We start from the raw sequence: 13164 nt of genomic DNA, 5'->3' as shown, positions 1-13164 counted from the left end.
CTGGTTGAAGATTGCTGGGTTAACGTTAAAAAGGCAGGGAGGAGAAAACATACGGGCTGCCACTGTGCATCTTGGCTTCTCCCCAAACCCCAAGGGAGTGTTTTTGAACTCCTGTGCTTTTCTTAGTCAACTGCAAGGCCATGCCTATCACTGCACAGAGAGAAGGAAGCCCAGCGGCCTCAGGGAAAAAACCTCAGGTCAGCTATTTCTGAAGCTTGCTCATTACAGAGGGTTTAACTTTTTCTTCTCTCTGTGCGTTGTAACTCTCCCGAAAACTCACAGGTAAAGCTGAGGATTAGCCCTTTCAGTTCGTAATTTGCAGATGATGGAGAATTTGGAAATCACAGGCATTATATTTCTGTCACTGGAGTTATGATGTTCACGAGCCACAGAAACTTACTGTTTCTCCCTTGTAACACTACTGGTTAGGCATTTTAGAGCTCAAGTCCCAGAGCTCAAGTCCCAAATTTGCATGATATTTAGAAGAGTGCGCTAATTTAAACATAAGCCATAACGGTGTGGTTGATAATGAATCTTGCAAGATGTGCCACATTATTCAGTGCATTTGGGTCATTAAATTTTTGTTACTATTTCAGATACTCCAAATCTTCATATCTCAGTATTTCATAGACTTTAAAATTGGTCAGCTTAGCTTTACTTCAGTTAGATTTTAGAGTTATGGATACATGTGTGCATACAGTGAAGTGTTTCCTAAATAGCTTACCTTCCTCAGGGCTTGTAATGACAGAACATATTTGTTTAGAATGTCACCATTTGCTCTGACCTCTGAAGTAGGGGAATTATCTGTGTACTAATGTGAATTGTATTAGTATAATTGTTACAGTTGTTACAGGATGCTTTTCAACAATACAAGGTTCAGATTCGTAGTCTGCTGTGATCAGTAACCTTAGAAAACCTGTATCTGGCCTTATTTCCTTTCTTCATTGGACTTTTCAACTGTAGCCAAATTATAGGTAGGTTCCTTTGAGCCTTTAAAATACAGCCAGATGTCTGGCCCATGTATCAGTTCTAACGGTTTTGATACAGAATATGGGAAGTGTACCATGGTTGGGTGTAGTGTTTTTGTTCACCCAGCATAGATAACCACATATATTTTTTAAGTGTCAGAAAGTCCTGTCTAAAGACATAGGATGGCGTAACTCTCATGGATCATATTGTGTATTCTACTCTTATTTTTCAGAGTGAGAACTCTCAAAACAATGAAACAGTAAAAACTGAGCCCCAGGAAACTCTGAAGGAAACTGACGGTGGTGAATTTCATGGGCTTAGTTTAGATAACGAAACAATGACCAAAATAATGCCTGCAAAGATGCAGATCACACAGCTGCATCTTGCTAGACTGTCTGAGAAAATCTTCCACAGCTGTAATATACTATCTTCTTCTTTTGGCCAGATCGCCTCCCCCATTTTCCATCTGCTCTGTGGAAAAAGCTGTCAGTCTGCATGCGCTGTGCCCAGTGGGTGTTGTAAACATCCCTTCCATCCCTTCCTCCACATTCTCTGAGGCCCACATTTCATCTTGTGGATCCGGGTTAGACATGGGTGTGTTTAATAGACCCAGAGAGCTTGCAAGAACTTGTCCTTGTGTTTTTGGAAGAGAGTTGTATGTCTTGCCAATGTTTTCTCCCTGGGTTCCAAGCAGCCGTTAACACAGAACAGAGATTTATTTGCTCCAGACGAGGAATCACATCTGTGAAATCTACCTCAGTAGCTTTGGTGGTTGTGTTTTTAATGCAATTTTTAATACCCTCCTGTCAATACTTGGGAATATGCTGAAAGGCCCCAGGCAGCAGCATACTCTGGAAGTATTTATGGCTCCTATATGTTGGGTGCCAGAGAGGCTAATGTTTAAAATCACAATTCCACAGATAAGCCAAACTCCTAGCCAGCCAGCCAGCAAATGTATGAGTGTTATCTCCCACCAGTACTGGGAAAATGGATTTTGCTTGCCAGCTTTGACCTAAACATGCCTTGTGTAATGAGACAATAACTGACATTGTTTTTGTTTGAATCAAGTTAGTATATAGTTTCATAAAATAAATGAGAGAAAAAGTTTCAAAAAGTGATCACTTCATTGCCCCTAGCACCATCTTGAGACCCCCACTGGTGAATGTGTAAGGGAGCCTGACTTGGCAGTATCAAGGCACAGGAATGGAGGCAAACCCAGAAAGAATCCCTCCGGAGGCCACCATTTCACCCTGATAGCATGAGCTTTCACACTTGAGGCATGACTTTTTATTGATGCGTCTCTGCTGCTAATATTTATAGCTGCAGAATTATCCTCCCAAGATCACCCTGAGCTGTGTGGGGTAATGATTTTATTATCCAAAATCATCTAATGACTCCAAAGTTCAGTTGGATGCTGTGGTATTGTACGAGGGGAAGGTGATGATAAAATATCATGTACTGTTGGCTTAAGTACGTTCATGATACCTCTACTGTATGTGGTACAGAGTAGCGGGTACAACAGAGGTTTAGGACACACTTCATACCAGGGCAGTGGTAGAAAGACATTGCTCCCAAAGGAGTGTTTATTCCATGGTAGACTTTTCTGTTATTTAAAAGGATGTCATGGAGTACTGTTTCTCAGACTGTGGACCACAATATGGTAGTGGTATATGAAATCAATTTAGTAGTCGAGAGCAGTTGGGGTTTTTTTTTGGTTGTTTTCTTTTGTTTTTTAATGGAATAGACTAGAAAAAGGAGAAAAGAATGGCAATTATCAGTACATTGCACATTGGAAACATAACTATTATTTCTGTAACAAATTGTTAGGTTATATACATATATTCATGTAATATTATATATGTGGGTATATATATATATATATATATATGTTTTATATATATGTTTAATATGCACTGGTTTGTACATAATTACTGTGGGTTGTAGACCAAAAAATGATGAGGTATATTTTAATAAGCTTGAGTGGCAAAAAGTATTTTCATGTGAGCATGTGTCACTAGCCATCCATGGTGTCAGGGCTTTTGATGATAGCACTAACACATCTGGCCTAAAAACATTATTCAGGGTTTTCAGGTGGCTACAAAACGACCCGTGGTCAGCATGTAATTCTATCCTGGATTTGGGGTTTATTCACTAATGCTTGCCTTGGTTTCCAGGTGGTGGTTGGTGGGGCAGAATGGCACTACATCGCCACTCAGGGGCCTCTGCCGCACACATGCCATGACTTCTGGCAGATGGTGTGGGAGCAGGGAGCGAATGTGATCGCCATGGTCACCGCAGAGGAGGTAAGGGGGAATGGCCGTACAGCCATCTGTCCCGGCGGGGGCGGGGGGCAGAAGATGGGCTTTGTGTCGATGACTTTGCTGCCTCATCCTCCTTCCGGCAGCACCATTTCTCTGCAAATCCTTTTCTCTCTGACGTGCATCTCTTTTCTCTCCTTACTTGCATATAGGTTTGTTTTGTTTTCCAAAGATAATTTATTGTTATATCCCGTTTTTATCCAGCTCTTAACTCTTTTCCTTGGATCACCATGAACTAAAATTAAACAAACAAGCAAACAAAAAAGAACCAAACTTCAGTTCAGCCAGCTCACTTCCGTGTGCCAAACAAAGCAATGATCTTTCCACTGGAGTTTGAGAACTTTGGGGCTGCTCTGGGTAAATCGGCGTATATTCCCAACCCCGGGCGTGGCCAGCTCCCATGCCCTCCTGCTTATCAGCTGAAAAGAGACCAGAGCTGTTGTTCCTGTAGAGGCCTCTTTCTTTGGGGAGAGAAAAAAAAATTCTTTTTCTTCCTTTGCCAAGTCAAACATAGTTTTTCCCTTGTAACTAGAGAAGTCTACGTGGTGTTCCAAAAACTGGCATATACCCCCATTCCGTCTAGCAGTTCGCTTGGAGCTTGCTGTCTTGGGGGGAAGACGTTTTGGGTTTCTTCTCTTGTCACAGTCTCGATTTTTTTAAAATTTTATTTTAACCACTTCCTTTTGTTCCTTTCATTAAATTTTAACTTATGTTTCGAAGTCATTTAAGGAAAAAGGGTTTTCTGTTTGTTTGTTTGTTTTTTACCATATGTATGGTATTGCATATCCCTTTCCTAACAACTTTAAAAGGATGGGGAACAGAAAGAACTGGAAACAAAAAAAGTCATGTTCCCTTCGGTAACTCTTCTGAGCAGATGCTTTCCAGAACAGCCCATTAGAAGGTAGTGATGAAAGACTTTGGGCTCTTTCGGGCCAGTTGTACTTCTCTAGGCTGACCTTTTGTCCCACCTTCCCACAAAGAGTAAATGTTCCTGAAAATCTCTAGTTTTATCACTTTATCAAAGTACATCCTTGGAAGGGATTCATTCAACTTAAAACAGTGTACTTACCATCTGTGCTGACCCCAGGGTAAACACAACAGGCATGATCCTTGTCCCCAGGGAGCTTACATCCCGGTGGGATTTACAGTAAAAAGTGAACAAAGTCAGCTCGGGTAGTGGTAAGTGACATGGAAAAAAATGAAACCAGTAGTGGAATGGAGGGTGACTGTGGGGCTACTTTAGATTAGACTGCAGCCCAGGGGCCTCTGAGGAGGTTGCATTTGAGCTGAAACCTGAGTGACAAGAAGGGACCAGTCTTAGGAACAAAATCCAGTGATCTGTGAGGCAGCCAGAGACTTAACAGTCTTTTGAAATCTGTAACTGATGTAGGTATTCAGCAGTTCTATAAATTAAAGGCCTCAGATAAACCTACTTTCACAGGATGCTTAAATAAAAGAGGCAGGTGTGCTTCAAATTTAAGAAGCCTCAATTCAACCAAAAGAATCAGGGCAAGATGACTTGTGTCACCCAAAGCTGTATTGCTTTGTGAGCAGGCCAGCCTTCCCTTGCCACTCATTCCCCCAGCTCCGTGCGCTGGGCATTTCTCCTCTCGCACCACCCCCTTCCGCTGGGTCCCCTTCTAAGCTGCCATCTCTTCCACCCCCGCTCCCACTCCTGTGATATCAAAACTGTGCAAAACTTTAAAATAGACCCCATTTTGTAAATGGTTGAGAATGCATACCCCCAGAAAAGATTATAAAATTAAGGGAGAGAAAAGAGGGGTAAAGCCAGTTTTCCTCTGCTTCAGTTGTCAATGGAACTAAAACAAATGGGTCAGGCTGAAAAAAACCGTGAGATTGACACTAGATGATAAAGACAGTGTCAGTGGCTGGTGGGGTGTAACAGAGAGAGCCCAGGGCCGAGCATCCGATATGAGAAGCATGACCTAGAACGATTACTGGGATCTGTCACTCCTCTGCTTAAGGTCACTTCATCACCTTTGGATGGCTTCCCACTGACCGTGGGGTGAAATCCAAACTCCCTACCGTGGACCAGGAGGCCTTCTAACCTCCTCTCTGCCATCCACACTGAAGACCTTTCTGTTTCTTGAGCACACCTAGCTTGTTCCCACCTCTGGTCTTCACCCTGGCTCTTCTCTCTAACATTCAACTGCAGCCCAGTTGTGAATCTTTAGATTTTTCCATTGATATAACTGCATGGTAAATCTTGTTATTGGTGTTAGCTAAAATGTATGGGTATCTACTCTGGGATAGACACTGCATGATGCTACTGAGTCAGTGACTTAGAAGCCATTCAAGTTTTCCGCTGTCCTTAGATTTTAAGATTAAGAGGATAAGAGCTTCCCCTGACTCATGTCCAATTTTGCTTCTGTGTCTGACTCAGGAAGGCGGACGAACCAAGAGCCACCGATACTGGCCCAAACTGGGTTCCAAGCACAGCTCAGCCACCTATGGCAAGTTCAAGGTCACCACAAAGTTCCGAACAGATTCTGGTTGCTATGCAACCACAGGCTTAAAGGTCAAGCACCTTTTGTCCGGGCAGGAAAGGACAGTGTGGCATTTGCAGTATACTGATTGGCCAGATCACGGCTGCCCAGAGGATGTCCAAGGATTTTTGTGTAAGTCTTTTCTTCCCTGTCGGGGTTTTACCAACAGTGATAATGGTCTTATCAGTTGGAGGTGAAATGGAAAGAGAGTCTACTTTCTCTTAAGTGGCAAAAGTATTACAACATTCAGTATATAATACTTCAGTAGTATGTGTAGAACAGAGAAGACTAATACATGGCATTTATCATATTCTCTTTACCATTTATGCAGATGAGCCAATGTGGTAAACTAATTGGTTCTACCTTGATTTAGACCTTTAGTATTCTGATAACATGTCACGTGTCTGAACCTTGAAAAGCTAAATAAAATAAACCAGACACAAAAGGACAAATATGTGATTCCACTTACATGAGTTATCCAAAATAGGCAACTTCATAGAGATAGAAAGTATAATAGAGGTTACCAGGGGCAAGGGGGAAGGGGAATAGGAAGTTACTGTTTGATGGATAGAAAGTTTCTGTTTGGGACCATGAAAAATTTCTAGAAGTGGATAGTGGTGATGCTTGCACAACATTGTGAATATACCTAATGCCACTGTACACTTAATGTAATGTACACTAAAATGATTAAAATGGTAAATTTTTATGTTATGTATATTTTACCACAACCAAAAAAAAAAAAAAAAAAGAAACACAAAGCAATAATAAAGAAAAAACGACCTTAAAAATTTCTCATGAAAATTTATATCTCGGAAGCCCTGTATTTCCTACAGCAGTAAATCCCAATTAGTAGTTTCTCATACCTACGATTAAACATACTAAGAATTATTGAAATCAACTTGTAGTATTTGGAACTATCATTTTTGGATTCATTAATTTATGTGTATTTTTCAAGCTATGGTTATCTTAGAAACTAATTCATCCAGATTGTATGCAGTACTTTATTTGTAAGGCCAAAAGCTGGGTGTGTGTCCACCATGTGCCAGGCACTGAATCGGGCTCTTAGAACGCAGAAATGAAGCAGTCTTTGTTTTAAAGGCTCTTGCGGTCTCATGACGAAGACAGGCCGGTGATCACAGTCCAGAGGTGAGATCTGATGCTCTTGGTGATGGCTGCAGCAGCCTCCTTCCCTTCCACAGACTTGCCTAAACATCCTCCACTTGCGGGAAACCCCGTTCCTTCCTCACCCAGCTAGGAAGGAGGCCTGAGGGTGCCTTGCAGTTTACTACACCTGCTGTGTTGTTGACTCACCAGCTGGCAGAAGACCTGTGGCCACGACAAAAGGAGGTTGGAGAATGTCAAAACCTTGATTTTTATTTTGATATTCACTTAGAGTAGGAGGGGTGGGGGAGAGAAGAGAGAATAGGTTTTCAAGTACCTAAAAGTACCATTTCACAAGTTCCAACAGAAAGATTCTGACGCACACTTATTTGTCAATGCAGCTATTTCATTTTTCATTAAAGTGATGATGGTTCTTAAGGAGTCGGACACTGAGAGTTAAGAAAGATGATTGGAATCAAAGGATCTAGAATGAGATCTAGAGCAGGTTGGTGGTTGGCCTGAGGTCAAACAGTTACCTGCAGCTCAAAATATTAATGAGCACAGTGGCCTTTGCAGAGCTTTCTTTCCTCATAACAGTGTTCTTTTTGTTCCTTTCTGGTACTGTTTTGCTAATTGCTTTATTAGAAGCAAGACTCAGAAAATGGAAACAATAAAAGTAGATCCGTTTGATGACTGGCTAACAGATCTGATAAAAGGTTTTATAAGATGGTTAAAATTATAATCAAATCTTTTAAATCAGAACCAATTTAAGGACAGCCAGTCTAAATTACAGAAAAATACAGAGAATATTTTTAAACAGTATTTATTAATGTACCTTTCTAAGAAACTCAGGACAAGTGTGCTGAGCAGGGTCTTAAGAAATGTTGGCTCTTTAGGTTTTTAAGAATTTTAGGAGATTTTTGTTTTTGTTTAAATGAGATTACTTGGATGCAGAGGAACTGGGTCAAACTGTCTTCCAGAGGTCTTCACTGAGTTACACCTTAAGGAACTTTATTAATATGATTGCTGGAGAAAGAATCTGCTTAAATCTAATTTCTCTGTGTTTCATGAAATTCCCCTTGATGGTGGCATCAGCTTTATTGATCAATATTCCTTTACTTCTCTTCTTAAATTTAGCACAAGAAAAGCCTTGTCTCTTGTATGTGAACGTTGCCTGCCGTCAGAAAATGTTATTGCCTAGTATCTTTTCCCCTTTGGAAAAAAAAATTGTGAAAGGAATTCCATGCTCAGTATTTAGCTCATGTTGGTACCAATAGCAACTACCTTATCTAGTCACCTCAGATTGCCTTCCCTCTTTTGTTTTGTTCTATCTCATTTTACATTATTAGTGGTGGTGATGGTGATGGTAGTAGACGTTTATTTGGGTAAACTATTTCAGATTACTAATTAAATAAGATTATAAAGGAAATTGGAGTTCTTAGTCATTGTGTGTAAACAGGTGCTTTTAAATTACGAGAATGGGGACTTCCCTGGTGGTGCAGTGTTTAAGAATCCGCCTGTCAATGTAGGGGACCTTGGTTCGAGCCCTGGTTGGGGAAGATCCCACATGCCTCAGAGCAACTAAGCCCATGAGCCACAACTACTGAGCTTGCGCTCTAGAGCCCGCGAGCCGCAACTACTGAGCCCGCACGCCTAGAGCCCGTGCACCGCAAGGAAGAGAAGCCACTGCGGTGAGAAGCCGGTGCACCGCAACAAAGAGTAGCCCCCTCTCGCGGCAACTAGAGAAAGCCCGCGCACACCAACGAAGGCCCAATGCAGCCAAACATAAATAAATAAATAAATAAATAAATAAATAAATAAATTTTAAAAAATTATGAGAATGGTTTGGATGCTGTTTTCTCTTCAGCAGTTTGAGTTTTTCTCCTCATTTGGTTTTACACTGCTGCACTGGGATGAGATTTTCTGAGTATTAGGAACCTTCAAATCTGCTTCTCCCCTGAACTAGCTACTATAAAATCTCAGTTACTAATTGACTTTTTCCGGTTCTTGGATTGTTTGAGGATTACATTTATATACTTTTCCTTTTTTCATGACCATTAAAAAAAATAGTCTTTAAGGCTTGGGTTGAGCAATTTTCTGTTTGTGCCCAGTTGGAGTAGTAAACAGTCTCCTGCACAGCCCTGTGGGGCTAAGCAGATGTTGACGGGGCACGTGGCACACACCCCACCCACATGTTGCCTCCAGGAAAGGGGGGTTATCTTGAGCTACTCATATAACCACATGGGATCCAAGCTGAAAATCAGGCTCCCCAAAGTCTATTTTATAATCTAAAAAATGGAGTCAAGCCTCAGCTGACATTCACTCATTCAGTGAGGGGAAGGAAGAAAGGGCAGATGGACGCTCTTCCCACCAGAAATTGGCTCTGACAGGCGGGCATTTCAAGGGGACCTAGCTGGTGTCTGATCCCAGTCTGTTAGTAGTAGGAATTGCTGTAAGTAATGTCGAGAATCATCTGCTTGGGGGACTTTGGGATTTGCAGAGGGGAAGGCAGAATTTAATTTTTAAAAAAGAACTATTTAATTTAAAGAACAAATTCTCCCATGGACTAATTGACTCCCAGCTGGTCCTTTCTGGATCCAGGACTGTAGAGTGGGTACCAGCCAAATAATTAGTGTCTTGTAAGTACTCTAAATTATTGTCACTTAAAAAAAAAATTCACAGTCAGTTTTTTTTCCCCTCACTTGTATGCAAAGCGATGCAGGACATCAGTGACAAGATTTGCATTTTGTCTTGCAGCCTACTTGGAGGAGATCCAGTCGGTCCGTCGCCATACCAACAGCATGCTGGAAAGCACCAAGAACCAGCACCCCCCGATAGTGGTCCACTGCAGTGCTGGGGTGGGAAGGACCGGCGTGGTCATCCTTTCTGAGCTGATGATCTACTGCCTGGAGCATAATGAAGTAAGTCATTCTGGGCTTCTGAATCCTCCACCTTGGGGACCAATCTACACCACGGCCAAACCTTCACTTGTGCCCTTCTATTTCCACTGTTTAATTTCCTCTCTCCTGACGAGAGTTTTCCAGACCCATGATTCCTAGTTGGACTCTGACATTTACAACCTTCCTGATCTTTTGCCTTTCACTGCTCTGTGTAGAGACCCAGATAATATAGAAAAAGAGTTGAAACTGTGAGAAAGGCAACATTTAGAAAATCTGATCTTCGCTGGCATCAACTTCCAGAAGTCTGCAGTTTCGTAGAAGGTCTGGTTTTATTGTGGGTAATTTTCCACAGTGGGTTATTGGGTCGCATATAGTATAGATGTGTCTTGCATTTCTGGGATGTGTTTTGGCCTAACTCCTACATGAAAATATGTGTACTTTAAAAACATTTTTCATTCTTTAGTGGGGAGTTTTATTGAGGGGGCTCTTTGCTCTTGTCTAGACTGGCAGTGGTGTGTAGCAGAGCCAGGTAGATAATCCGAGGGCACAGACGTGGCCTGCCTTCGCTGAGGCTGGAGGCCCAGCTTTTCTCCCATAGACGCGGGCTGCGGCTGAATTTGTGCCCACACGGTGTGTGGCATTCCCTTCTTGCTGTAGGTCAGGGAGTTACACCGAGGGGCTTTTGATTTTGTAGAGATGAGACAAATAGCAATCAAAGGCTAAAGAACAATTCTTCTGCCTTCTATTCTCACAGGGAGCTTTAGGGGTTTTAGATGGCTTTCACTTTTTTTTTCTTAGGTTCTTTAATCACCGCTAGCAGCACATGTCCCGTTCCTGTTTTACAGATGAGGATGCTGAGGTCCAGAAACAATCTAGTGGCTTGTCCAGTGCCAGGTGGCTCTTAAGCAGTGGTGCCAAGGTTTGAAGTGAGGTCTTTCACCTCCTGGCCCTGAGTTATTTCCTGTCTTCACTCTGCCTCCAAATGCCAAGTGTCATTTGATTCTTGTTCAATTTACAAATTGTACAGCTTGGAGAATCAAAGGAAACTTCTGAAGTGGTTTGATAGTTTTAAAATCAGGAAATGTTATAATCATGTTCTGTGAAGGAATTTATATAACAATATATGTATTTACTCAGTGGTTTGAAAATCAGATTAAATATTGCCCCATGGAGTTTGTTATATTCAAACTTCTCGGAAAACAATAAATGCCAAGTTTAAATATGTTCAAAGGATTTTTAAGTTCCCTGCCTATACAAGGTTAATTTTGGAAACTTTCAGTCTGTACATATGAATGTTTGTGCTGCTAAAGAGTAGAAGAGGAGTTATATCATGTGTCCTATTGTTCAAACAAACAAACAAACAAACATTCTATTGGGGAACAAAATGCCCATCATGGAATCACTTGAGTCTACATAACAGAAATCTCATCATCTATGAGTTTTTATCGTTTTGTCTCACATGAGATTTCTTGATTGTTTGCTTCTCTGTCACTACTAGAAGTCTCTAGGAGTTTCTAGTAGAGTGAATAGCTCGCCACTAAGTCCCAGATCCGCTCACTGCTGGGAAGATGGACGAAGATGCAGTGGAATCTGGGTACATGTGGCTCAAGCATAGCCGAGCTCCACTGGCAGCGCCAGTGGGTTCCTGGGGAGGAAGAAGGGTCTCATCATCCCCTCCCCACTTAGAGATCTTTTCCTCATGTCAATTTCTTCGCCACATTCCCCTTCTTTTCTGCATTCCCCATGTGCTCTTCCTCTGTTCCCCCTTTCTCCTTTTCAACTTGAGAAGCTGTTTTGTCAGTCTGGTCTGACATGAAGGATTGCCGTGTTCTGAGAGCCCTTTGGAGACCCATCAGAGGCTGAGCCTCAGTAACACGATGACATGAAGGCTCATCGATCACCAGATGTCACTGGCCCAGTGGAACATAACAGATGTCAGAGCCAGCGTGGTACAGAGTAAGGGGTTCAGCCACTAGGGCCTTGAGTGGACTTGGTGAGGGCTCAGGGTGATTAAATTCTTTATGGTGTATCCAGACATAGCAGATTTCCTCAATGCCCAGTTGCATGCCAGAACATTTACTGGAATGTGGTCAGTCCAAAAAGGACTTCTGTTCCCATTGATATTCAAAGATAGCAAGATGACTCATATTTTTCACTTCCCTTCCCCTAGCACATGTAGCCAGCCTTATCTGTCCCATTTCCCATAATTGCTATTGGTAGACGGCTAGGGAGAAAAAAGGTTTCTACTTGTTCTGCTTCAGACCTGGCTTGTAAAATTCAAACCCTTATTTTAGAAGAGGAGTGGAACCGTTTGTTTTTTAAACAAAAGATTTTGCTACATCAATAGAAAGTTGGTTGTCCCATTTTTCTCCTGTCTAAACTTTCCCGTCTTCTTTCCATGGCTTCTGGATTTAGGATACTTTATATTTTAGTCTATAATCCATAGAGTTTTAATTTTGTCAGTGAAATGCCTTTTCTTTTTCCTGGAGCAAAGATGCTTAACCGTGAAGTCGGGTAGCTGCGAGGGGATTCTCCTGGGCTGCCCTGAGAAGCTTCTTTGTGCCCTGTTGTTTTTGGTCACTGAATGTTAGCTGTAACATTTTAATGCCCATACATTTGTTTTCAGAACGTACCAGTTTCATGGTTTGTGATACTCTCTCTTGGCCACCTGTCCCAGATTAGCTATATTACAAAAGGTCAGGTTCTCACTAGCCAAAGAGCAAGATGTCTTGATCTTGCTGCTTTTCTGAATTGGTTATCCCTCCTTCATAGAGTAGGGGGTGGGTGGGAGGATGTCTTTTAAGCAAGATGGAGCAAGCATCAGCTGCCTCCGGATTCCTTGGGGTAGGGACAGTGGGCAGCAGAGCCTGTGGAAGTGCATCTTCAAGGCAAGCTGAAGGATTCTTTCATTGAGGACCGGGGGGAACTTTGTCTTGTCTCCAAACTGCCCTATATCAGCTAGTATACTGTCCTTGAGTCAGCCTGAGGGGCTGAGTCTTACAGGCTATTGAGATGGTCATGACCATGATCATAGTGGTGGTGGCAGAGATGGAAGTGGAGGAGATGGTAGAGGTAAAGGAGATGGTGGTGGGAGAGGAGGTGGTGGTGGTTGTGATGATAACGAGAATGAAAATATTATAATAACCACAGCTAACGTGTATGTAGTGTTTACCATGTGCCAACACTATTTCAAGAGCCTTACAGCTCGTAGCCTTCACAATGACCCTACGAGAGAGGTTCTGTTATACCCTCATCTAACAAAGAGAAACTGAGGCACAGGGAGATGACCCCTTAGCTTCTGTGTGACCCTGCCTCTCTTGTCAAAGCCTTTGATGGGTATGAGGTAGGAGCAGCCTTATTCTATCCTTA

General features: G+C 42.2%; 1 protein-coding gene across 3 annotated transcripts in view; it reads left to right on the top strand.

Moving 5' to 3' along the window:
• PTPN14 (protein tyrosine phosphatase non-receptor type 14) overlaps positions 1 to 13164 on the top strand; it is a 175751-nt gene that overhangs the window by 152609 nt on the left and 9978 nt on the right. For 2 of the 3 annotated variants that reach the window (XM_082615025.1, XM_082615027.1), the window contains 3 exons: positions 3144 to 3272; positions 5692 to 5926; positions 9653 to 9816. In XM_082615025.1, the coding sequence (XP_082471151.1) occupies positions 3144 to 3272; positions 5692 to 5926; positions 9653 to 9816 (528 nt within the window). Of the gene's footprint in view, positions 1 to 3143; positions 3273 to 5691; positions 5927 to 9652; positions 9817 to 10640; positions 11034 to 13164 lie in introns of those variants that run through there. The other variant, XM_082615026.1, reaches the window with a different exon arrangement.

The sequence above is a fragment of the Mesoplodon mirus genome (assembly GCF_964341445.2).
Source record: "Mesoplodon mirus genome assembly, chromosome: 3".
NCBI classification, from domain to species: Eukaryota; Metazoa; Chordata; class Mammalia; order Artiodactyla; family Ziphiidae; genus Mesoplodon; species Mesoplodon mirus.
This window is presented reverse-complemented; position numbering and strand designations above follow the sequence as displayed.